Source organism: Cavia porcellus, unplaced genomic scaffold (assembly GCF_034190915.1).
Source record: "Cavia porcellus strain 051 isolate PalLab524CR breed Dunkin Hartley unplaced genomic scaffold, mCavPor4.1 scaffold_24, whole genome shotgun sequence".
Classification (NCBI taxonomy): domain Eukaryota; kingdom Metazoa; phylum Chordata; class Mammalia; order Rodentia; family Caviidae; genus Cavia; species Cavia porcellus.
This window is the reverse complement of record NW_026947507.1, coordinates 29,240,007-29,267,974: the sequence shown is the minus strand read 5'-3', so window position 1 is coordinate 29,267,974 and position 27,968 is coordinate 29,240,007. Positions and strand designations below refer to the sequence as shown.

Sequence of the window (27,968 nt, the reverse complement as noted above, 5' to 3'; positions counted from 1 at the left end):
TAAGTTTTGGAAATATAAGCCTGTACATTAGGTTTGTGGGCAAGGAAGCTGTAGTTAGGTAGAAGGGTGTGCTAGCCCAGTTTCTTATATATACACAACAAAGATGACCTAATTTAAGAAGGAGTAATAATTTATTGGAAGGTTGTTGGATAATTTTAGAATTTCACAGTGGAAACACTGGTGAGGCAGGCTGAGGGATGATTCTCAGAAAGAGATGTTTACCCCTCACTCTGTGCCGTGACCAGAGACGTGGAAGCTCTGCTTGCTACTGAGTCTAGCTCCCTCTGCTCTCTGACACTGGCTCTTCCAAGAAGCATTGTGAAGTTTTATATCTTGACTGTCATTCACTAGGTTGAGCTCTAGGGGCTGGAACAGAGCAATGAACAGAACAGGTAAGTCCTGCACACACAAAGAACTAACATTTTAGGATGGAAATCAGAAGAGAAAGCCATAGATGAAATATAAGATTTATTATCCATGCTAAAGGAGGAAAAAAAAAGCAAAATTAGTGAGGTAGAGGTGGCATTTATACAAAGACTAGGAAAAGATAAGGGGAAAAACCATCCAGACGCCTGAAGGAACAGAATTACTGACAGAAGGGATAGACAGGAAATAGATTCTGAGGTGCCAGAGCTTGTCTGCATGTTCAAGGGAGAGCAGAGGAAAATATGGCAGACACTGGAGGAGTGACAGGGGTAGTTGTACGAGTTGACTTCTGTGTGGTAAGACATTTATGTGTGAATATTCTTGCTATTTTTTGTGAAGACTTTAAAGAGCTTGTTTAGTCAGCTTAGCCCATTTATGCCATCGTAACTAGTGATCCCTCAATCTCAGTAGTGTAGATCAACAAACATTTATTACTTAAACACAGTATGCGTGTACTGCTAATTCACCGTAGCTCTCTCAGAGTTGTTACCCTCACACCCAGGGTAACTGAGGAGCCTCTCTTTGAGTGTAGCTCTTCTTGGGGCTGATGGGATTAAGCCACTATAGCCACTGTGTGTTGGCTCTTAAAAGATTCTCTCTAGAAATGATACAACCAATTTTGACTTTTGTAACATTGTCCAGAGCAAGCCACATGACAGAATCCAGCATTAGTGGGATAGGAAGTACAATCATCTGCCAGAGAAGGGTAATGGATTAACACTGACACAACAAACCACAGAGTAGTTCAAGAACATCAAATATGACTTGACATTTTATAAATATCGTGGTGACAAGGAAATCTTGAGGTAGGAAGGCAAGAACAGAAAAAAAAAGCAGTTAGGAGACATGGCTTGGATAACAGTGTTAGCAGCGGTACCATGAGAAGTAGATTTACTCCAGGCATAGACTGAAGGTAGAGCCCAAAGTATGGATGTGGGAAAAAAAAGTTCAGAAATACTGGCATTACTCTTGAGTTGAAATCAGAGGGTTAACTGTAACTAGAGGAAATGGGACTTACGTTACACTTGGATAGGGAAGCTAGTAGGTAGAACAACCTTTTTAAACATTGAATTAAGGGCAATTAAATTGAGATATTTGTATCTCTTCCAATGGAGGAAACATAGCTAAATATTTAAGCTAACTGTCTAACAAACATTGCATGATCTATGCTAGACATTGCTTTTGATACTTACGATCAATCAATGAACCAAAGAGATTAAGAGCTCTCTCCTGATTATCTTATATTTTAATGATAACACATGTTTTATAGAAACCAAGTAAGTAAATAGAGTCATTGTATGAGAAAAAAATGTATAGTTAAGCTAAATAATTGGAAAGATTTTTGAATACAATGGATGAAAAAATATAAACAATTCTAATTTTATGAGTGCGGATTAACTTCAAGGAAAGTTTAAATGTGTTTTGGTCTACCAGCTGAAGGCAAAAATAGGGAATATCGAATTTGGATTTGTTCTTATGACTTAAGGAAGGGCAAAATTTTCCAATATTTGGTGAAAGTTTCTCTTGAAGAGCAGCTGGATCTTTTAATGGCCAAACAGTAAATGTAGCACACAAATTAGAAACAAAATTCCAATAGCCCCAAGGAAGAAAATGAGATCAAACCTGGATTACATTGGAGATTAAGCTGATGCTTGAGTATGATTAAATTGTGCTCTACCAATTGGATGTTACCTAATATTTGTATAAGCACTTTGCAGTTATTCAGCTAATTTGAAATTCTAGCATTCTTCTGTGCCTAAAACTTATTTAGTCAGGGATCAAAGTACCATGGTTTTCTTCTTTTTCATGACCATTGTAAAATAATAGCTTTATGAATAACACAGAGTGAACTCTATTTTCCCTTTTCATTATGAAAACCCATATAATTATAGGAAATTGCTATGAGTTCAATTTTTTAAAAATTGGTTTTAAGAATTAAATACGTTGACCACATTGCTTTACTGTCTCCCAGAATTGTTTTGCAAACTAGTGTTCTTTGACTATTACCAGAAAAAATGATTCACTGTGAGTAATTTACTTGGTATATAATTACCTGATTATTTCTGTTTGTTAACTATTGATTTAAGGTAGCAAAAGTTTCAGTTTAAATCTCTCCAAAATTTCAAAAAATATGTTTTTCTCTAATACTTGGGAGTATGTAATAAGAATTTGAGTAACTACTAAATACCTAAGTACAGATAAAAATGATTATTCTGAAATTACCTACGAGAAAATGATACAATTTACTGACTTCTGTCCCATCATCTAACTTAATTCTTTCCAAGACTCATTTTGAAGCTAATAAACAAACAGAAATTTATAAATATTACAAATAATGAGTATGAATTAATTCTGATGAGATTTATAAATAATGAATATGAATTAGTTAATCTAAGTGGCATAACAGCAGAAAATGTTTGGGAGTAAGGTGCGAAGCATGCACAAGAATTTATATTTGTGTAAAATTGGAAGAACTGTCAAATGTAATGGATAAATTAAAGTAGTGAAATTCTTTTTAATCATTTAAAACTTGATTTTTGGCATTTTTTTCATTTAACAAATCAGAAAAGTCTGTCTAGTCACTAGTGTAACTATTGAAAACTAATTAGTGACTTTTATTGTTATCTAACAGAATAGTTTCGTGTATAAATTATTACAGTGCAAACTCTATTAAAGTTTTATATATAATTCATTTGCATTTATAACTGTGGCAACTGTCATAACATGTAAGGTTTATTTTAATGGGTACTTTGTGTGTTCACTATTGTGTAAGAATCTCTTGGAGTGTCACACACATGTATACATGAACACAAATGAATAAATAGAATCTCAATTTCAAATAGAAAATAACACTCAAACACTGGCCTGAACAATTGATACATATCACACTATTACAAATTGCCAGTTGCACTATTACAATCTGTCAGTTTTTCTTCATTATTTATTGTAGTTCATTCCAGGTGTTATAACACAATCCAGTAGACTGGGTGGTGAACAACAGAAGTGTAAATGTCACAGTTCTGGAGACCAGATGTACTGATTCAGTGTCTGTTGGGGGCCCATTTCCTTGTTCCTAGATGAACTTGGTCTTGTGATCTCCATTGTGGAAGAGTTCAAGCGAACCCTCTAAGGCTTCTTTCATAAGGGTACTGGTCTGATAGAGATTAGGTCTACCCTCATGACCTAATCAACTTCCCAAAGGCTCATTTCCAAATACCATCTCAATGGAGGTTAATTTTCAACACATGAACTTGGGGGAGACATCAACCATCCATCTCTACCCATGGTTGACTATTTACCTGAGGTAATTCACCTTATGAAATTGAAGAAAACCGAAAGAAAATTTCAAATTTCTTCCAAAAAATTTTTTCTTCTTACAACTACCTCAGAAGTAGAAGACAAATTTTTACTTTGATTAATCAACATATCTAATAAATCAGTTTAACTATTTCTCTCAAAAGAGGAAAAATAAGCTTTATTTTAATTTAAAAGTAATACTGGCTATTACCAGATAATCACAATGACAATGTAGTTACTATGGATACACAGGATCCACTCTAGAGCACATTAGAGAGCATCATCATAATTTTTTCTAATTTACCTTCTAAATCCTTCTAGAAATGATTTGAGACTTATCTCCTAATGCATGTATCAATTAAAAAACATTTCAGTCAATTATTTGGAAACTTAATATATATAAACTTAAAAGATGCTAGGAAATAACCATATTCACTGAGATACGGTGCTCTGCCTCTGATTGTGTTGGACATACCATTTTTTTTCACAAATGTTGCAGTATTGTAACTTATTCAGAGCATTCTGTCCTCCACTGTATCCACCTTCTATTTCATTACAGATGCTGCTCCTACGTAGGTCGGAGGGGAAATGGACCTCAGGCCATCTCTATTGGAAAGAACTGTGACAAGTTTGGAATTGTTGTTCATGAACTGGGCCATGTGATAGGCTTTTGGCACGAGCATACACGACCAGATCGAGACAACCATGTAACTATCATAAGGGAAAACATCCAGCCAGGTGAGGGGCTTTGAGATGTGTTTAGTTTAAGGCAAACTAAATGCCTGAATTGTTATCACTCACTGTCTCAAAAAATGTAAATTTGCTTTGATCTGGTAGAATCAGCATTTGTTTGACTAAAACTCATTCTTGGTGGTTTTATATTTTAAATTGTTTCCTAGACGCTGAATAATCTCATGTAATGTCTAGGCTTTCATCTCTTCTTAAGATTTGTTTTATTTCTAGCTGTTGTGTTTTCCAAGAATGAGTGTGAGTTATGGAGCCATCAACTAATGTCATTTAATCGTTTTTTTAAATGCAAGCGTTTTTCATGCTCACTGTAGTTGTATAACTTATGTTACAAGGATTTTAAAAGAGTTCAGGGCTTGTTATGGCACGCATTGCAACCACAGGAATCTGCTTTATCAGGTACAATTTCTAGTGAAAATTCCAGTACAGTGAGTCATTTTCAGGATAGTCTAGTTTTCTTTGAGATCTGCCTCCTAAACTTTACTACCCTAAATCTTAAGAATGCTTCCAGTAGCAGAATGTTAAGATGTTTTCAGTAGCTGAAATATAATTTACAATTAAAATCTAATTTTCTCTGACAGTTTGATGTGTGATAATTACCTCACTGTAAAACTTACTTGTTTCATTTTCTCAGTGATAAAGATCAGTACATTTTAGTTGCCAAAATAACGTTTGGAGGTTTTTTTGGTAAGGTAATGTGAGTTTAAAAATAAGCATAGTACAACTGTTTTCTTGCAACTGTTGTGAGCATGCTAATTTTAAGCTCCAAATAATGAACTGCCTGTTAATCAGTAATGTTCATTCCTTCATTGTTCAAAGATAGGTGTGAGCAAACAGTTCATACGTCTTTAAAGATTTAAAAATTATTTCAGTAAAAGACACATTCCTGTTAATTCCCCTCTAACCGTCTCATCACTTCAAACACACTTAATGCCACCATTTCTTTCTGCTTTTCAAAGCAGTTCTGGAAGTTTCGTGACCTTTCATGAGCGTCCTTTTATAGCTGGCTCAATGTTCTGAATCAATTCCAGACATTTATAACAATTTCTGTTAAATAAAAACACTATGCTGTGTGCGTATCTATCTTATTAATGAAACCTGGCACTGTGCAACCCCTGGCTTGTCTCAAAGTCAAAATAGCCATGAGGTAAACCTTTTGAATTCACTCAGTGTATTTCAGCAGCCAGGACCCTGCAGTTAAAGATGTTCATGAAAGAGGATGTCCTGAACTGCTTCAGACGGTGGCAAGATTGATGGGAAAAGTGTGACAAGGCAAGAGACAGTATTTATAAAGAGGATTTATGGCAGTGTGCCTTTTTCTGTAACAATTTTCACTTTTAAGTAAAGTATGCACTGTGTATTTTGGTCACACCTCTTACTTGATACCAGTTATATACTGAAGCCCTATTAGGTTTTGGAGATGCTGTCATAAAAAAAATTCACTTAGCCAGTGAGAAAAAGTAACAGAAGTTTGTGTGTTGAGAATACTGGAGAGAACCAAGCAAAAGTGTGATAAATGTGAACTTGCAAGTGAAAGGAGATGTCACAATAAACCAAATTTAAACGTGAATGGAAATATTCTAGATAGGAAGAAGACTGGTAAGATTTCCATGCTATGAAAACATGTTCGTTTTCTTCTCACTGTGACAGTGTGGTAAATTGTAAGTGGAATATTAATTGGCAATTATCAAGAGAGATTACATTATAGAGAATCTTGTATCTGATTCAGAAATTTCAAATCAGATCTTACATAAGAGCAATGTCAAATAAGCACAAACTTTGGCTTACAATATATATGCAAAACAGGTGACTTTGATAAGAAATCAGTATAAGGATTGGATAATTTCAAACTCTGTTAGAATATATCTTCAACACAGAAGCTTGCTATTTTAAAAAGTTTTTACTGTTAAGTGTGTTTTGCCCTAGTTTTTTTGTATTGCTAATTTTCTTTCTTTCTTCCTTAAAGCAATTTCTAGCTTTCTTTTTTTTTTGGACTATATAATAATCATGTTGTTTTTACCTAGTGTAAAGCTCTGTGTCATATGTGTAAGTGGTCAGTTACACTTGTTAAAATATATTACTGCCTTTGCTTGTGTATCACTTTCAGAAAATTTTGTGAAACATTTGCTTTTAGTAGAGAATCTGTTCCCATAGTGTGCTCTACATTGAAATCCTATGGGTCAATAGTTTTGAATGTGGTGATAAAGTTTTAAAAGCCTCAACTTAGAATAGGATATTTAACAAGTGCAGGAGACATAGGCACAAAAGAAATTAGAAGTCATACACCTGAAATTTCTGAATTGATAGCAACTGAAGTAAAGAAACAACTTAGTGCTTATATGGTTTGATTAATCTTGCATGCTTATATCTCACCAGAAGAAGTCCAGGATACACAGACAGAAAAACTTAGAAGCTAAATTTCTAAAATGATAGCAACTGAAGTAAAGAAACGATTGAGGACTTATAATATCTGATTAACTTTGCATGCCTTTATTGAGTAGTCTGAGCCACTAGAGGATAGCAATGTGTAATATACTATTGTTGATTTCTTACTGTCTTGTTTTTGAAATCCAAGGTCACTCTCATTACTTTTCTTTGGTTCATTTTATTATTTTGTTTTGTTTTATCCCCTTTAAAATAATGGAGAAAAGAATGGGTAATATTATAATTGGCTGAAAATTCTTTATGAAGAGTTTTAACAGTTGCTTCTGTGGAATAGAATGCAAAATTCTTCTTGAGAATGGTTGTATCTCAAGTATATTAGTGATTTATGGAACATACATTTCACTATACAGGCTGATAAATTTATTTAAAATTATTTATTGTGTGGATTTTTTCAAAGATAGACTAAAACACTTTAAAAGATAGACTAACCCACTTTAGACTGTGGGTTTTATAACTCTGGGTTGATTTCCTTATCCTTAAAGTTAAAGTGAGTATACATTGCTTTTTGCTGTCACAAAAGAGCTTTATGGCATAACCCAGTGTCTTTATTGATTTTGTAAACTTTTTCTTAATGTTATATTTGTATATTTCATAGTAAAATGGAAGCTAGAATAAAAACTTAGCTATATGAGTTTTGCTTTAGGGCTATTGATATGAATCTCATTAGCTTAGTTTTATATTCTGATATTTCAAAGCTTTTTAAATTACATGTGTGAAATAAAGTGTGCATCTTTGGTGGTGTAAGTTGTGAAAATGGAGTCACTGAGACTTTAAACACTTATCAGGAGAAATTGTCTTTTAGAGCCACAGTAGTAAACCCTTATATTTATCTGTGGGTTTTTTTCAAATTTTAAGAAATAATATTACCATATGGTAAAAAAAAATCAGTAGAAAAATCTATTAAAAGTGAAGATTTCAAAAATAAATTTTAAATTAACAGCAACTGAAGTAAAGAAACAATTTAGGGCTTATAATATCTTTGCATGCCTTTATTGAGTAGTCTGAGCCACTATAGGATAACAATGTGTAATATACTATTGTTGATTTCTTACTGTCTTGTTTTTGAAATCCCTTTAATTAAATTAATTATCCCCTTTAATTAAATACTTTAAAGGGGATAAATTTAAATTTAATTTAAAATTAAATAAATTTTAAAATAACAGATGTAAGAGAAAAAAATTAAATTTGAAAGTGTATTCTTCATTATTAAAAATTTCTCAAAGTAGAACCTCCTTTTTAAGGAGTACCCATTTTTTAAAAGATAGTATGTTTGTTCCTGCTTTATCTTTAGTGAATAATTCATACATGTAAATCTCGCAAAGTTGGATTTATACTAATTTTTTTATATCTTTATATAGTAGTGTTTCTTAGGAAGGATCTAAAACAAATAGCATATAATTTTTTTGAGTGTGGGCAAATATAGTTCAAAGAGAAAAGTACAAAACTCCTTAGATAAACAAATAAATTTTATACACATTTGTACAGTACCTAAATAAGCAGCATATTTTAAAGAAACAAATATTATAAAGTGGCAGAAGAGTTATGCCTTTGCAGAAATTAAGTTTGTTCTGGTGCAGTGTTGCTCTTTCAATACAATATTAGAGTGAAATCATGATTTTCACACATGATTTCAGGCTGGAGCTGGCATGCAAATGCAACCACCAAGATCAGTGATTTAGTGTTCTCTCTTATTTCAGTTGAAAGTCTTCTGCAATTTATTTATCCCTGATTCTTAGGTCAAGAGTACAATTTTCTGAAGATGGAGCCTGGAGAAGTGAACTCTCTTGGAGAACGATATGACTTTGACAGTATCATGCACTATGCCAGGAACACCTTCTCAAGGTTGGAGTCTCAGGTTATACCTTTTGACTTTTAATTCCTTCCATCATTTGACTTCTCACAAAACTGTGTTTGACATGCCTGCTAGAATCACTTTCAAATGTTTCTGCCTCATGGCAGAAATAAAGTAGAAAAGTAATGATTCACATTCATAGCCAATAGGCACAAAAGGCATTTTAAGAAATATTTCTACATTTCTTACCAAACATATAAATTTAAGGTGATCCTTAAAATACATTGAATTATTTAAATATTTTTACATCCCCAAATTGTAAAGAAGCTCATATAAAACAACTCTACACAAACTAGCTTAGTAAATTGGCATAGTATTATTATTTAATGACACAAGGCATTTGTAAATCAAATAAATCAATCATTGAGTCGTCATATTATCTGTGTAACTTGTATTTTATAGTGTATATTTTCATTTTTGTCACTCAAGTACCATTATTGCTAAACAATTGTTATTACTAGATAAATTCTCAAAGAACAGATTAGGAAGGTAATTTATTTCGGTATCATTTCTAGAATCATAGCTCACCAATCATTAACCTTAATATTATTCCATCAATAATCCATTGTAACTAAAAATATAATAAACTTGGGTTTTGATCTACTTCATTGTAAAGACGAGGCCATCACACAAATAGTTCCCAGGTAAGGTAAGGAATTCGGAATCATTTAAGCACTGAACTCACCCATCCTTTTTCCCACTGATGTGAATTTCCATTCTGAAGACCACTTTGACCATTCTTTTTGTCCACTTATACCCATTTAGCAGTTCACTAGCATTTTTAAAGGCAGCAGAAGAAAAATAACCCAAATTTATTTCCATTTTTAGAAATTTTTGGTGAAAATTAGAGAAGATTGTATTAATGAGCCCCTAATAAATAGACATAGTTTTAAGTTTTTCAGAAACCCAAATGTAAAAACTCTAAGTATTAGGAAAGGAAAGAATTTAAAACTAAAACATATATTAATTGTATATAATAACTATGTAAACATTTATTTTAACTGTAATTGGAATTTTAAATTCTTGTAAGAAAACATCCAAAAATTTGACTTTAATAGGGTTGTAAATTTTCGTTTTTATGTGAGTGGTTAAAGATGAGTTTTTACAAAGAAATCCCTAAGAAATGAATGTTTAGATCCCAGTTAGCAAAGGTTGTTCTCTATGCAACTGATTTGAATTATTCAAATTTAATTCAATTTGTGAATTTAATTCATTTAATGTGAAGTTTAATTCTCTAGAGGAGATATTTGAGTCCCACAAAGTAACTTACTTTTTTCTGTCCTTCATAGATGATGAAACTCTACTGAAGCCTACCATATGTAACGGCAGTCTGTCTCTTTCCCATAAACTACTGTGCTTTTAAAGCTTGTGGTTCATTCCCCGCCTCAATCACCTTCATGCTGTATACCGATCAGCCTTGCCCTATTATTCTATCTTATTGCTTCAAAATTTTCCTATTATTTTTTCATAGATTTATACTCCCAGATTGTAAGAGAGCAAGCATATCTGCTTGTTAGAAGGGAAGTAGTCCAAATGACTCAATCCCCATTGTTTTATCGAGACTTAAATGGCAGGGGGGCTGGGGATCAAACTCATGACCTCATGCTTGCCAGGCAGGTTCTTATTCTACTGAGCTACATCCCCAGCCTTATCGAAACATTAAAGATAATGTTTATGAACATATTTACATGACGGATTTCAGGAAATAAAAATTTTGACACACTTCTTAGCTTTACTTTTCATGGTTCTTACTACATAGTTCTACTCTTGATGGTTCTTACTGAGACTATAGAAAAATACAGTAAAATTTTAAACATTTTAAAAGGTTACAGTTTAATAGTGCTGATGTACATTCACACTGCTGTAAAGCAGGTCTCTAGAACATTTACGTTTTGCAAGCTGAAACTCTGTGTTCAGTAAACACATAACTTCCCTGTCTCCTCACTCCTCCACCCTTAGTAACTTTCAATCAATATTTTACATTCTGTGACATAAAATTACTTTAAGTGCTTCCTATAATTGGAATCATTCAGTATTTTTCATTTTTTGCCTGGCTTATTTCACTTAGTAATTTTGTCTCAGGATTTATCCAGGGTGTAACATGTGATATGATTTTCTTCTATAATATTGATAGGTAATAATCCATTATCTGTTATATACTTCTTTTTTTTTTTAATCCCTCAATTTGTCAGAGGACATATTGGTTGCTTTTACTTCTTGGCTATTGTGAATAGTGCTATTATAAGCATAAATTCTTTAGGATATATACCTAGAACTGGGATTATTGGATTACACTCCAATTCTACTTTAATGTTTTGAACAAGTTTTATGCTCTTTTCCATAGTGACTGAATCACTTTATTCTTCAAGGAAAGTACACGAGACTACCAATTTCTACTTATCCGTACCAACACTTTTTACTTTCTATTGTTTTATTGGTAGGTATTGGGTATGAGGCAATATATAATTAGGATCTTGAGTTACAATTCTCTGATGATTAGGGAGCAACTTTTAGTGATCAGTTTAATATCATTTCATATTCCTGGTGATCATTTATCATCTTTTGAGATAATGCCTTTGCTTAGTTTTAAATCAGGTTGTTATTTTGTTGTTGAGTATTAAGAGTTCTTTATATAAACTGGATATTTAGTCATTTTTCAACTACATGATTTGCAAATATCTCCATTTCCATAGGTTGCCTTTTAATTTTGTTTATTGTGTCATTTGAGGTACAAAGTATTTTAAATTTCATGTAGCCCTCATAATGTACTTTTAATTTCAAGGCTTATCTTTTGATACCAAATTTAACAAATCACTACTCTGTCTGATATCATAAGGCTTTCTCCATTTTCTTTGGGAGTTTTACATTTTATGTTGACATCTTCAATCCATTTTGAGTTCACTCTGAAATGGTGTAGGATTAAAGGCTAAATTTATTCCGGTGGCACCACAAACTAGTATCCAGTTTTACTGTCACCACTTGTAGAAAAGACTCTCCTTTTCCCAGTGAATGGTTGTGATAGTTTTGTTACAGATAATATATGTGAGGTTATTTCTGGGCCTCCATTTTATTTAACTGATCTTTAGGCTTGTGATTATATCAGTAGTATAGTCTTTTGACTCTTGTTCTTTTGTAATATACTCTAAAATTGTTTCTCTAAAGTTGGAGTGCAAATTCTTTGATTTTGTTTTCGTTATGAAATTGTTTCAGACGTGGTATTATTTGAGATTACATGATTCTAAGTGTGATTGTTTTTTAATGTCTGGAAAAAGCTATTTAATATGCAATTAAATATTGAATATTATTGATAATATTGGTATATTAAAAACATTAAGGTTTTGATCCATGAAGGCAGGGACTTCTCATTTACTTGCTTTTTCTTTCATTTTTTTTTTCCTTTTGGCTGTTGATTTGTTTGAGACAGGCTCATATACATAGTTTGGGCAAGTCTTAAACTCCCTCTGTAACCCGGACTAAATAAACACAGATCTGTGATCCTCCTGTCTCAGCACCAATATGCTGGGATTCCAGGGGTGCACCACCATACCTGTTCATCTTTAATTTCTTTCAACAGCCCATTTTGTTTCATTGTTTATCTTTCTCATTCTTCATCAGATCTATTACTAAATCATTTTTATTCTTTTTATTCTTTTTTGATTCTATTGTAAATTTTTCTTCACTGCCTTTTTGGATTTTTGCTAGTGAATAGAAATGAAAATCGTCTTGTATCTCATGTTACTGGATTTGTTCATTAGTTCAAACAAGTTCTAAGAGGGTGTGTGTGTGTGTGTGTGTGTGTGTGTGTGAGAGACAGAGAGTGATAGAGACAGAAACAGGTGTTTAGCGATTTCTACATATAAGATCATGGCATCTATGATTAGAGATAATTCGACTTCTTTCTTGTCAGTTTGTATTCATGTTATTATCTTCTTTGTTCTCTGCCCCTACCTACCTTCCTTTTTTCCTTTTTCTTTATTTTTTAAAAATTTCTCTGGCTAGGACTTTAAGTCCTCTGATGAGTAGAAATGCTGAGAATGGGTATCTTTACCTTATTCCTGAACTTAGAGGGAAAAGCTTTGTTTTCTATCGTTGAGTGTAACATTAGCTGTGGGCCTTTTACATATGGCCTCTATTAAGTTGATACAATTTCTCCTTATTCTAATTTGTTGAGAGTTTATCAGGAAAGAATGTTCAACTTTGTCAAATATGTGTTTTACATCAAATAGAGGTGATCATAAAATTTTGGTTTTAAGTTTTATAGTTCATTTTATTTGGAAACTTTTGTAGGTTCTGAACAGTTCATAAAAGTTTCAGTTGTTTTCATGAATGTAGATCATCAATAGATTTAGGAACTCACTTATTGAAAGACTATGGCTTTTATCTATGAAGCTTTAGTGTGCATGGATACTTGGAACCTAGAGCTTGCCCAATTTAGTTAGGAAAAGAGCTATAAATTTTTACACAGTTCTTTTGGCTAAGTTATCTTTTTATTGTGACTAAAGCAAATTAAAAATAGAGATTAGCTACACTCTGTTTCAGCCCCATTGATAGTACCTTAGTGTTGTAATTAGGGGTTGTATGAAGGACAATTAGAATCAGGACACTGAATTTATGATGGTCATCCAGCGTTAAACACAGAAAGTGCAGGAAATCTGTCCACAACACTAAAAGACCCAGAATATTCAGCCAAGGGCCTAGATCCACAGCAATGTCCTACATGAGTCCAGCTGAAGATCCACAGCCCATGACAATGGGTTCTATGAGTCCAGCTGGAGATCTAGAACCCACAAGAAGGACTCACGCCAGTCAACGTAAGGACCAGAGCTCCCCCAAAGTGAACCATGGCCAGTTTCACCAACAAGGTCACAAGCTCCTCTGCTGACAATAGTAGTACTCACACTGGGAAAGCTAGTCATGATGAGCTCCTCTAGGAGAGCCAATGGCTCGAACAGGAACACTTAGAGAAACCCACAACACCTCGCTCTTCTTATCCACGTCTCTATTTATGCTGGCAACTTTCCTCTGGTGGAACATCTACACTCAGCACCATGCTGATTTAATTCAGCTGGTTTTAACTTGACCACCAGTTTTTAAACCATAACACTTAGTAAGAAGGTTTACTAAGAGCTTACTTTGCTTAATGGCCAAAACCTGGAGAAAGAAGATCATTACTTTCTGATAAAAAGAACAAAGAAATAAAGGATTCTCTTAGAAATAGAAAAGAAGTTACCTCAGTAGATGAAGTGAGCCTACTTAAATAATTCTGTGGTCTGAAAATAAGTATATGTACTCCAAAATGCCCTAGACCTATTTATTAAAAAAAACAAATTTATTTAATTAAAATTTTACTGTTTAATTCCAGCAGTGCATTAATTCCAATGAAAAGTTTATTAGTACATGTTTGTAATACATAATGATTTTAGGGAGTTAGTACATGTATATAACACACCTTCATTCTGTTTATTTTACCTTCTCCTCCCAATTCAGTCACCTGCATTTATCTTTTGATCTGCTTCCCTTTTGAAAAAGATCTCACTACTTCCTGTTATCCATTTTTTATTTTGCACTTTATGTGTATTTTGAGTTTTGAATATAAGAGAAATTCTGTGATATTTAACCATCTGCATCATGTTTCAGTTAACATTATTGTCCCAAAATACATCTATTTTCTTATAAGTGATTCAGATTTAGCCTTCTTTATGCCAGAATAGTATACCATAGTGTACAATTACATTTTCTTTATCTGTTCATCTGTGGATGGACACACAGACCACTTGCAAGTTTTAGCTCTGATGAGCTGTACTTTATAAACATGAGTGTGTCACTGTAGTGCAATGTTTTTAACTCTTGGTGAATACATAGAAGTGGAATAGCTGGGTTAAGTGAAATTTCTGTTTTTAGTTCCCCGAAGAAGCTCCATAATGTTTTCCTTTGTGGTTTACAGTAATGTAGGAGAGTTTCATCTCCCCCTCACAGCTCACAAGCATTTGTTTTTTTATTCAATGTCTTGATAATGGCTATTTTTCTTGGAATAAGTGATATCTCTATGTTGTTTTAATTTGAATTTCTCTAATAGCTGGAGGTGTTGAACATTTCTTTATTGGCCACTTGTATTTCCTCTTCTGAAAAGACTTTGTTCAATTCATTTTTCCATGGGGTCTTTTATTTGGGGAGGACTAGTTTTTGGAGTTATTTGTGTATTTCTAGACATTAGTCATTGTTGTGGCTATGTTTTGATGTCTATTCTAAGCCTCATTTGGTCATAGATGGGAATTTTCAGAGGTGGCTCTATGGAAAGTGTATGATGCTGGAATTAATTCTTGGTGCAATGCTAGCATCAAGGGCAGTAGGACTAAGGGTGTGAGTGCTGTCTGCCCTCAGTAGCTGAGATAAAATATGAAGGATAGAAAGAATAGTGGTTGCCCCTATTGCTTTGCTATCTACTCCCTACCATGAACTGTTTCTCCTCTGTGATGCTCTCCTGCCTTGGAGCCAACCAATTATGGACTGACACCTCTACAAACTGTGAGCTAAATAAACCTTTGACTTTGACGTATTTTGTCTCAGCAATGAAACTAAGACAGTTCTCTAAGTAGTAGCTTCAAAAGTTATTTTTTTCTATTCTGTAGGTTGTCCTTTCACTCTGTTGGTTGTTTCTTTTGTTGTGCAGAAATTTTTAATGATATGGATTTTTTTCTTGATGTTACTTCTTATGTAATTGGTATTCTGTTTAAAAAGTCCTTGATGATTCCTATGTTCAAGGGTTTTAACTGTTTTTATCTTCCAGCAGATTATTTGCTTTAATATTTAGATCTTTGGTCCACTTGGATTTTATGTAATTACATGGTGAAAGACAAGATTCTAGATCCAGTCTTCAAGTGTTTATAGTGAGTTTTCTCAGCATCATTTAAAAAGAAGCTACCTTTCTTCTAGCATAGGTTTTTGGCTTTTGTCAAGATTCTCTTTGAATCTTTCATGAAAGCTGAAAATAAAAGAAAATTTGAAGATTATAAATTTATTTTTAGAAATAGAAAATATTTCTGTTATTAGTGAATAACTACAGAAATTATAACACTTCATTAATTTAGATCTACCTACTTACTGTATCTGTTGATTCATGAAGCGTCATTGAGAATGGTTGTTTTCAATGCTAACTTATAATTTAATTTACCTTTTCAGTTACATTGTGGAACTTGAAGTGTCATCTTAAAAATAGGTGCCAGTGATCACTTTTAATGATTAATTCCCATAAATCATTGTCTCTACTTCTTTACTCATGTCGGGCAGATGTATAGAGTGTGTTGTGTATTCTTAGATCTGATTGGAAAGAGTTATAGCCTCCCCAGTATGAGCTATACCTAAAAGTAATCACTCTCTTTCTTATGTAACAGCTGAAGAATTTAGTTATAAATTATTTGTGCATCGTGTTACTTATATATCATGTTGCCCTTTTGTTTCCCATTTCCCTATAGATTATTATCCATGGATAAGAGTCAGATTCTCTGGCTGGTGTTCAGACTCTTTCAGGGGCATCTCATTTGTGACCCATTACATTTGATATTTTTTTCTGAAACTTTCTACTCATAGTTACACATATATCTTTGAGCTTTGCTTCCTTCATGTTTGACTAAACTGTGGAATTCTAAAAATTCTATTTTCTTTCTTTACTCTATTTGAAAGCCATATAACAGTCTATAGTAAATATACATCTTTTAATCTTTTTCCATGGTACCTTTGACTATCCTTTGGGTATCCTTTTTCTTTCATTATCCTGCTAAAATTACACAAGGAAGAATTACTGTGTTTTTAAAAAAAATTATCAGTATAAATTCATGCCCAAAACAGTGTTGAATAATTATTTGATAATTGAAAGAATAAGTAGAGCTAATCTGTACTTTAAAAGTCAAACATTCATTTATAAGTTTGGAATAAAAAGTCTTGTTGATCATCTGAATTTAAAAGATTGTAAATGAAATTTTTTCATTTAAACTATTTTTTGTACAAATTCCTCCTTTTATTTTTTGTTGTATTGAAAATCCACATCCACAACCTTCGTACTTTTAAATGCCTTGGAATAGTCCCAGTCCATTTAACTGTTAAGCTTAGTGCTCCTTTTAGTGTTGTAAATGTGTGATAAACTTGGCAAAATTTGTTTGTATATTTAGTACATTGTAGTCAGAATTTTAAATTATGCATATTAGGAAAAATACAAAGTCTTCTACCATAACCTTGACTCTAACTCGGTGTCTATAGCTTAGTCTTATTAAAACTTTCATTAGGCTTTTTTGCTTATTGATTTAACCATACAAAATTTGAAAAAAAAATACACACATTTATAAATGTGTGTATTTTTTTTTGTCTGTTTATCGGTACTGGGGATCAAGCTCACGACTGCCTGCTTGCAAGGCAGGTGCTTATGCCGCTGAGCTAAGTCCCCAGCCCCTAAATGTGTGTATTTTTTGTCCTGTCTAAAGTTGACTGTCTTTTTTTCCTTGTTGCTTTAATATATACTAGAATGACACCTGGGTTTCTAAGAGTATTACTTGAAATCACTGTTTTAACTCCTCAAAATTAGCTTCTGGTTTGCTGCTTACATTTTTTCACTCATGAGGAAGAAATGTTTTAAAAACTGGTCACCTAAGGGGCTCTTAGACCTTTGTGGATGGGTAATACAAAAGCTGGGCTTTGCGAGGGACTACAATATCTCCTATTTTCGTGAGTACATCATATATAATTCTAAGGAAAAAGCAAATATCACAGTCTTTATGTGAGACACACCCTTTTAATGCACAGTTTTATGTTTACTTGGATGAGAGTGTTTTGAAACCTCTAACACTGTTTTAAGCCTGCACTGGCATATTTCTCCTTTTGTTGACTTAAAATACTAGCCTTTTGACAAAAGAATCACCCTATGCTTGTTAAGATTATGTGGGTTTCAGTTTGGTGACTTAGGTGTGGTTTGCATCTGTCTTTTCAGGGGGATGTTTCTGGACACCATTCTCCCCTCCCGTGATGACAATGGCATTCGGCCGGTGATTGGCCAGCGGACCCGGTTGAGCAAAGGAGATATTGCACAGGCAAGAAAGCTGTATAGATGTCCAGGTATTGCACCATACAACACGGAAGCATAGTTGTCTGGCTGTGCTCTTAAAGATGCACAAGCCACAGATGACTCACGTGTTTACTTGTCTTTCTCTATGCTGGCAAGTGATGTGTACACATCAAAGTCAGTAAGTGTAACATGTGGTAGAAAAAACCTGGAAAATTCTATCGTTTTAAGTAAAAGCAAGTTGCTAGATATTAAAGTTTGTTTGGAGGTTCTAGCAGGGGAGCGCAGCTACACTCGTACACCCTTGACTGAGGAACAGTCCTCCTCAATCGGGGGTAGTCATCCTCTTCGACTGAGCATGCAGCTTCGGGAGGGATGCACATGGATCATTGAGGGAGGAGGGGACACCCACCTAGCCAGCCAGATCAGCCGAATCAACCCTGGTGATCAATGGGGTGTCAGATTTCGCAGCCAGATCGCCCTCACATCCTAGATATCAAGGTTTAAGCACAAAATTTATTTTCATTTTAGTCATTAATTTATCTTCATTTAATTAGTAAAAAAAGTCAAATAGAATGGTGGTTTGATCATTAGTAAATGGCCACAGTATGTTACAGTCAAATGTTCTTTCTTTGTGATCACAAAAAGAATGTATTTGTCAGAATCAGATTCTGAATGATCTTTCCTTGCAGGAACCATCTTTAATGGTATATAAACTAAAATTTTATGAAACTAGGCCTGGTGGTAATTGCAGGGCTGTAATCCGAGAAGACTGGGAGGTTGAGTCAGGAGGATGCAAGTTTGATCCTTGCCTGGCCTGGGCAATTTAGCAAGATCCTGTCTCCAACTAAAAATAATAAATGAAGTAGAAACATAGCTCAATACAAAGGCCCTGGGCTTAACATCCAGCACTGTCTAAAACTTTTTAAAAATAAGTATGAGTTTATGAATTTGTTGTAAAAATGTGCTAACCATTTGTTAATGAGCTACAGGATATTTTGCTATTTGAATAAAGTTGGTCTTCATCAGAGTAATCTAATGAAGTGCTACTATGATGATCACAAAAGTAAAAAGATTCTGTTCCAAACTGCAAATATTGTGACCTGTATTTACCTCTTATCTACTCACCAAAGAAAAATGCCTAATTTTATTTAACACAGCTTTCTTCAAATTGTTTGCCCACGCAATCTTCCTTTTTTTCTGATATCAAGTTGTGGAATGGGCTTTTGAAATTATTGCTCCAGATACTATACTTGCAGGTGGAAATACAACTAAAAAGTTTTAATTGGCTGCCATATGAATAATTTTTTTGCAGAAATTCAGAGATGGTGTGTATATTAATCATTGAATGTTTATTTAATAATTATTTCTAATTTATCTAATGGTTTTCCAGGAAGTTGGTCTATTAAGTTTATTGTACTATGGTGTCATTCTAGAAAAGTTTTCCCTTTTAGATACAGACAGGAAAGGATGAGTTACTTCCCTCCCAGAAATGTAAAATGGATTTATTGCCATATGGTTTAGATCCGTTTTGTTGAATAGGTAAACTGTGAACCATAAAAAAGTCAATTGATTGAATAATCACAGGAAATAGCTAGAAAGTTCATAATTCACTGTGGGTATGGGGCATTAATTCACTTATTCTACTCAATAGATTTTGCTAAAATTTCCTCTACATTAAAATCAAACCTGCTAAGGAAAACCATGAATCACTTTGTTTTATTGTAATAGTTACTCTGTAATTGAGGTCCATTAAGTTTTCAGGAGGGCAGTTTTCAGATAGTTTGAAATTTAAAGTTGTAGTTAAACATTTTTTACAACTTTAATGTTTCAGTATTTAGCATAAGCTTTAGATCGTTTTCTTTTATGCATAAACCTACTTGTCTAACTAATATAATTTTCATATATATGAAGATACTTCTATTTAATGTTTATAAATTTACTTCAGGATCTTGCATGCATTGTATTTATACTTGAAAAAATGCCTTTAAATTAAAATGTTTCATATATGCATGTAAAATTTATATACATAGGTGGTATTATTTTATATTTTACTGCAAATTTTTATAGGAAAAATGAATTTATAAGAGGATGGCACCACTATGGCACGAGATGGGGATGAACCTTCACTAATTTTCAGTAACAGAATACATAAGATTTTAACTTTTTAAAAAGGGAAGGTTATGTGATTAATAGTAACTAAATAACTTGAATTTAAAACTGTTTTATTTCTTTAGTGGTACCTGGTGTGATCATATATACAGTGGATATTTACATTTGTAGAAATTATTACACTAAAGGACACATTGCATTAGGTCCTCTATAGTATTTGCCCTCATGTCAAACACTCTCCTGCTGCCATTCCTATCAGCTTCAAAGCAGGTCTGAAAGTCCTCTCCGTGAGGGCGTCCTAAGATGGGATTCTGACCATGGTGAATGCTGCTGCCGAGTGGCCCTCACTGGAAAGGCTGTCTCCTAAGAACATCGCAGGGTGTCCTCAACCACTCCAGTCACCGGCCTTTGCGCTGTGTGAGCTCTGACTCTTCCCCAGTGTCAAAATGACCATGACAGGTAGACATTTTCAATGCATTTAGGACACCGAGACAGCCATGACAGTACAACTCAAGACACTCATAGAAGAGGCCCCTGAGGGCATGGAGATATAGCTCAGCGGCACAGTACCTGCCTGGCAAGCATGAGGTTGTGAGCTGGACCTCCGGTACCAACACACAAAAGAGAGGACCTCAACAGCTGTTTTGGAAATTCATAGTAACAATAGAATGAGTCTTTCTGAAGAGTGGGGAATAGTTCAAGGGGCATTAACAACATTGTGTCTTTTACTGTAGTAAAGATTTGTTAAGTAGATATTCACTGTATTTTTTGATCACAGTGTGTGTATATGTGTATTATGTATGTATACAAAAGCACACTGCAAGATGTTTGAATACTGAGTTTTAGGAAAGTTAGTAAAAATGAAAAAGTAATCAAATTACAACATCAGAATTTAATTTTAATCTATGGCTCTTCATATTTCAGTTATTAACAGGAAGACAGTTTCCACTTGAGACATTTTGTAAATGAACATAAATGGACATAATTAATACACTGTTTTGCTTAGTACAGTATGTTCATGAAAGCACTATCATCTGTGTAGACGATACCCTGTATTTTTAAAGTACTATAAAAGGCGCATGGCTATGTTACAGCTTATGGATTCTCTGGATCAAGGGAAAGGGAAAAGACATGCTACACTGTGTGCTCCTTTGGACTTGAACTTGCTCTTACTCTTAGAAATTACTGGTGAATAGGGCCGATAAAACGTATTTAACTACATTTTATGTCATTTTTCTCATGTTTATAATCAAACTATCTGCTCTGCAGTTATAGAGCTATTTCGTAGTCTCATTTTGAAAGGCATACTGGGATAGTAATGTGTCCAGCTAGAGACAAGGTTATGGTTTTTATGGTCTTTGATACTTCGAGCCCTGAATTTATTTACTTATTTTATTTTGGTACTGGAGATCAAACTCACGACTTCACACTTACCAGGAAAGCACTTGAACCACTGAGCTAAATCCCCAGCCCATGCCCCAAGTTTTAAAGGGCAAGTTTCTAATATACTGTGAATATTTTCATTTCATATTAAATAATATAAAGAATGGTTTTATGGTTTTAAAATGATTACAAGGTAAACACATGAAAAATGTGTGTTATGTTTAATTTTGTGAAGTAATATTAATTGTTATCTTGTATAACTTTATAGCTGATAAATACCTTGTAATTCATTTTTATATTTATCTATGGATGCTCAAATATAAGTTAAGTTGACATATGAAATTTTATTTATTGCATAGCCAGTACCTAATCATCATAAGAACTCAACACAAGTGTAAAGTTAGATATTTAAAGTGATGATTAGAAGGTACATTTTTCAGAGTCTAGAATTGTTCTCATTTCTTGCTTTTAATTTCAGAAACAGGCCAAACAAAATCTTATGAATCACTTACAAGCAAAGAAGATGAGAATGATCCTTCATGGCCTACCACTGCTGAGATAGGTCACTCCAGCACCAACCCATCAGGGGCCCAGAAAGGGACTAGGAAGGGAAGGCAGAGCTGCTCCACCTTGGAGTGAATAATTTTTTCACTTTTTCTCCCCCAGAGCCAGTCTTGCATCCTTGTGAAGGCCTCAAAACCTTCACAGTATTTAGACATTTTAAAGAACACCAGTTAATCTAACTTGCCTGTCATTATAACACCTTGGATTCTAAATCTTGTTAGGACAGGAAACATCCATATGGGGTGAAAGATGGGTCACCATGACAACTCTCCATTGTCCTTTATCCCAGTAATTAGCAGTTTGCTAACGAAGATGATCCTTTCTAGGGCACCTGAATTATAGCATCTCTGCTCTTTCTCTGTGATTTATTTGTTCTCTCTCTCTCTTTTTTTGAGACTCTTTTCACTTGTGAATTTTATTTCCTAGATGTATTTTTCTCTGCTGCAATTTTAAGACTTTTATTTCTCTTATTTCTAAGATACTTAATTTAACTCTTCCTCGTGGTCTTTATTTGCATTTTGTCTTCATTCAGTTTTTCTAAAATGACCTTTGTGCATAAAACTAGTTTTTAATTTAGACCAAGTATTAATACGAATATTTTCCACATTTCTAGTTTTCTCAGTCTTCCTTAGTTACTGGGTTACTTAGGCTCCGGATTACTATAATAAATACGTGAGATAAATGATTTATAAAAAAGATAGATTTTATTTAGCCCCACACATTTGAACATTCTGATCCACCTCTGATTGATGCATTTCCGCTTGGGCCATCAGCAAAACAGCACATCATGACCAAGGTACAGCATAGCAAAGCTGCTCAGCTAATGGCTGGAAAATCACAGAGAGCACGAGGAAGGGACTGTAGTCCCAGATCGCCTTCCAGAGTGTGTAACCTGTGACTAACAACCCCTCTAAGCCCCATCTCAGAAGGTTTCTGCCACTTCCTGATAGCTCTACATTGGGGACCAATTCTTTACCACGTAGGCCTTGGAGAACAACTAAAGTGCAAACTACATAATCACCTAGCATAGAAATTTAATAATGATATAAAAATTGATTTATAAAAATAAAAGAGCTTTTGAAGATAATAATCTTTCGTATAAGTGACTAGAGGCATGGCTGTGCAGTTACTACAAGAATGCATGTTAAATCTTCTAGCAATTTATCTTACCATTCTTGCTTGGCTAATGGCTCTGGGTTTCTTTTATAGATTTTATTTTAAAAATCATTTTAAAACATAATTTTTTAAATGCTGAAAACTTTAAAAGTCATGGATTTATTAATAATTTATGTTAAATATTCTTACATTGATTACACATGTTTTATTTCTTTCCTAAAACTAGAGTTTATCTACTTATTTGGACATTAACTCAATACAAATTATTGTGTAGCAACCATGGTTAACGTGACCTTCAGTAAAAATTACACAATTTTTTATATTGCAGATTGAACCCAGGACCTTTGTGTTGAGCTACATCCCTAGCTCTCTTTCAATTTTTAAAAAATTTTCTGATAAATTCTTAATAAATTACCCAGGCTGGTCTCACTTTTCACCCTCCTGCTTCAGTCTCCCAGAGTGCTGGTAGCACAGAGTTGTGACACAAGCTCAGTTTATAAATGAATTCTTGAAAAATATGGAGAAAGTGAAATTCTCAACTTCTGATATTTGTTTAGTGCTATAGATATTTGAAAAGAATAATTTGTAGGAGTTGGCATAGTCTATTGCAAATTAAAACCTGCCTTAAAAGGATGAGAATATATAACAACTATTCAACAATACATCATTTAAATTATGTTTATACAATTCAAGTGCAAAGTTTCCATGTTAAAGAAGATACATGTACATTATCTAGTTCAACAGTGATCTGGGTCAAATAATAATGATTATTTTATGTTTATGCTTGTGGTTTTGATTTTTATATCTTCTTTTCAGAAGTAATTTTTTCATTTTTACAACTAGTGCATGTTTTTGCTTTATAGTACATAACAAATGTTTACATCATGTGGAATATATTTATATATAAATATCATATATAGATTATATATATCACATTTTAATCCATTTTGCTTCAATTTGCCTCTGCTTCTGTCTTGCCATCTCCAGATTCCCTTCCCCTTCACCACAATATTTATCTTTCATTTTTCTTTTAAAGTCATTTATACTTTGGGTTCCTTATATAAGAAACGATGCAATATTTAGTTTTCTTCATCTGATTCATTTCACTTAGCATTACCATCTCAAGGTACATTCATTTTCCTACAAATAACTCAAATTTATCACTTTTTATGACCTAGTGCTACTACATTGGATATCTACTGCATGTTCACTATCCATTCATCTGTTGATTGTTATTTTTGCTGCTTCTAAGATTTACCTAATATTAATTGTGGTGCTATAATTTTTACTGAACGATTGATCATAATAGTTTGTCTCTTTGTATAAGCTTTTCTTAAATATCACTCGGCAAAGAGTTGTAAAACATAATTTTCCTCAACAATCATTGATTTTCCTCACCCGCAAAGACAGTTAAGGATAAAGAAGACAGCCTATTTGGCTTCCACAAAAAAACCTTATGAAAGTGATGATGAGATTGATAAATGCCAATCTGAGCACTTAAATTTGTCTCTTTGTCCCCTTACTGCTGTTGACAGACAGACAATTTTAATTCAACAGCACCCTCCTTTCTTTTTAAATTTCCTTTTAGTTCTTTGAGCAATAAAGTTTTTAAATATCTGAACATAAATCGGAAAACAGCAGGAAACGCTGAAGCATCTAGGGTACTAGGAAGTGTAGCCTTCGGATAATTATGTTGCATGTAGCTTGGAACAGTCACATTTATTGAAGAACATTCACGAGTGATTACCCAAGTTTCAGATGTTTGTACCTTTTATAGTATAAGTAGGCACTATTTTATGGACCTGCACTTTGAATTATATGTTATATTTTCCTTTATGTGCTGTAAGAGCATTTCTTTTTAATCATAACAGTATCATTTATATTTATAGGTTAGTTGATTCTTCAGTTGTACTTCAACAAAAGTACAGTGCCAGCATTCTTTTTGGTTTAGAGAATTAATTTTTAAGCTGCTGTAAACTGTAACATTTTCACCGAAACACAATTAACTGATGCTACTTAAAGTATATTGTTTATATTAAGAAAAATCTTAACACATTTTCACTTTTTTAAGGCTTCTTGTAATGTGGCATTTATCTAGTGTCCTAGATAAGGCATAGAACAGTGCTAAATTATGCATTTTTGACCTTGAGGATTTTCATTTTGAGCTAAGTTTTCTTTTACCTTCCTGGTTCATCAGAAGAAACTTCACTCACTCCTAATTGCATTTATTTTGTAGTGCAAACCGTAATATCTCTTTTCCTGAATAAATATTTATATTGTGTCAGATTGTTTTTATAGCTCTGTTTTATGCTTTCGGAGCCATTATCTTCCTTTCTTTATCTAACACAAGATGTGCAGTCCCATTTATAATTTATTGAGGACTGGATGAGATGAGAGTTCACCTGCTGGTAGCTCTGGCATGGGATATGGTAATATCTCAGTTTTGATCACGGTCTCCTTCAGGGAAAAGGAGCTGTTCTTGTAGTGTGTTGAGTGGAGGTTATAAAGATAACTGGCTGCATTGGTAGAATCATTATGAATAAGGAAAAACCCTGTGCTCCAACCCTGTCTTGCAAAAAGCAGTGGTACAACCTAAAATACATTGATGTTGTCAGTGGCTTTGGCCAAATGCAAATCTTAACGCAGTGCAGCCAACAATTTGCTTTCTCAAATACCTTGATAATTGTATCCAAGGAATAAAACCTGCTCAGTAAAAACAAAAGTACTAGTTTTTCTAAGCAATTTCTATGCCTGATCAACATAAAAGAGACAATAAATATTTAGATTTTTGCTATTTCTGAATGTTCCTTCTTTATTTACCTTTCACTATTTTTCTCATTTTTAAAACAGTTCATCATGTATGATATTTCAATGCCACCTTTATTGATTACTTACTAATTTTCATTTAAAATTTTTAAACCTCCATATGATACTCACTGTTAAATGCTGTCTCAATCCACATGGGATGTATTAATGGGCTATTTCCTGGTGCCAGAGCCACAGCAACAAAATATTCACTGACCTGAACTTCATTGTGCATGCCCTTTAAATTGACTACTGGCAATGAATAAGCGAGTAGTTTATGGTTATAAGATTATTTGTGTCATAGTTTTGTATTATGGTTAGCTGTACTGATACCATCAAGGGCACTGAAGTTCTGGTAAGAGAGAGATAAAAAATACTTAAAAGATTATTTTGTAAAATACAAATATATACTACTGTCTATAATATTGCTAGTGTTATCTAGGCTCTTTATAAAGAAAGTAAAGAATTGTCTTTTTTTGCTTTCAGCTTGTGGAGAAACTCTACAGGACTCCAATGGCAATCTCTCTTCTCCAGGATTCCCGAACGGCTACCCATCTTACACACACTGCATCTGGAGGATCTCTGTGACCCCAGGGGAGAAGGTACTTTAAAGCATCACAAGTTCTATGTTAGATTTCTATAAGCAAAAATGTTGATTATTGTCAAATATAATTTTCTCTGTCATTTATTCCTATTTCATTCTTCAGATATTCAGAAAATTAATAAAGATTGCTCACTAAGAATTTTTAAAATTATAATTTTAAAATGTAAATGCCACAAAAAGGTTTAAATAATACAAATTATATTCTCAGATATGACAAAATTAAATTAAAAGTCAGTATCAGAAAGATAAGCATGAAAAGTCACACATTTAAAGTCTAAAAATATAGGACTACATGTTTAATATAGCCATGAAGAAATTTTAAAATTTAAAAATACATAGCTAAATGTTTATTTTATTATATTGAAAATTAGAAATTATATTAAAAAGAAGAAATTATATTAAAAATTAGAAATTCTTTTGTTATAATTGTAAAAATATCCAATACCAAACCTGTAAAATATGACCAAAATAGTATTTAAAAGAAAATTCTTAGTCTTAAGTGCTTACAGTACAAAATAGAAAGACTAAAAATGAATGAGCTAGCTATCTAAAGAGGTGTCTTAATTATTTTTTATTTGTTGCTGGGACAAAATACCCGACACCCAAACTGAAGTAAGAGAGGTTTATTTTTTATAGTTTTTGGAGGTTTTAGTTTATATTTAGTTGACATGGTATGGCGAAGCAGCCCTTTATGGCTACTGTAAATAGCAAGGCAGAAACCAGCAAGAGAGAGACACACCTTTTTCTTGTCATTATGTTATATCCTGGCCCCACCCATAGGCCAGTGTAGCACTCATACCACCAATCTAAGTGCTAGACAATGAACCAGTCACAAATACATAATTGCATGAAGCTTGGAGGCCATTGATAAGGCATGACATTTTACACCTGGCCCCCAAAGACTCATGCACATCTTTTGTATAAAAGACATTTAGTCTATCTCTAAGAGTTGCCAAAGTTTTAACCGTTTTAGCATTGCTGAAAAGTCTAAGTCTTAAGTTTTCATTTAGATTTATGGCCAACTCTTTACTGTAACCCCTTTATAAATGAAACAAGGTTCAACATTTCTAAAATGCAAAGGCACAAGATAAAACATTACCAATCTAAAAGTTATAAACAGAGGCATACAAAGAATTGCAAACAAAGCAAGTCTAACATCCAGTAAGGTGAACATTAAGTTTTATGCTCGGCATTTGAAGCAATCTGGTTGTAAGCTCTAAAAGGCTTAGGTGACTTTACTGTCAAGGGGCTTTTAGGAATTTTAGCTCCCTCAGCTTCTCTCTTACATTCCCTTTGCTCTGTTTTTGCAGCTTTTTTTGGAATGATCTATGTTTTTGGCTTTTTTAAACTTTTGGGGTTTTTACTGTACCTTTGGCTTTCTCTTCATTTCTTGATATACTGTCCTTTCAGGAACACACTGTTTGGCCTCTCAGGCCTTTTGTGGGAGCTGTTTTACCCTCAGAATTTGTGTATTTTTTGTATCTAAAATCAGTGCCACATGGATGCCACCAAGATTTGCTGCCAACTGGAGCAGTGGCCAGGCTTTTTTTCCTCCTTGGCTGTAAGGG

The 27,968-nt window shown here is 33.5% G+C and overlaps 1 protein-coding gene across 1 annotated transcript in view; it reads left to right on the top strand.

The window, feature by feature from the left end:
* The window catches only part of Tll1 (tolloid like 1), a 186,483-nt gene that overhangs the window by 97,103 nt on the left and 61,412 nt on the right, over positions 1 to 27,968 (top strand). The window contains exons 6-9 of the mRNA XM_063234796.1: positions 4,283 to 4,461; positions 8,652 to 8,757; positions 17,745 to 17,869; positions 26,283 to 26,398. Coding sequence (XP_063090866.1) covers positions 4,283 to 4,461; positions 8,652 to 8,757; positions 17,745 to 17,869; positions 26,283 to 26,398 — 526 coding nt within the window. The remainder of the gene's footprint in view (positions 1 to 4,282; positions 4,462 to 8,651; positions 8,758 to 17,744; positions 17,870 to 26,282; positions 26,399 to 27,968) is intronic.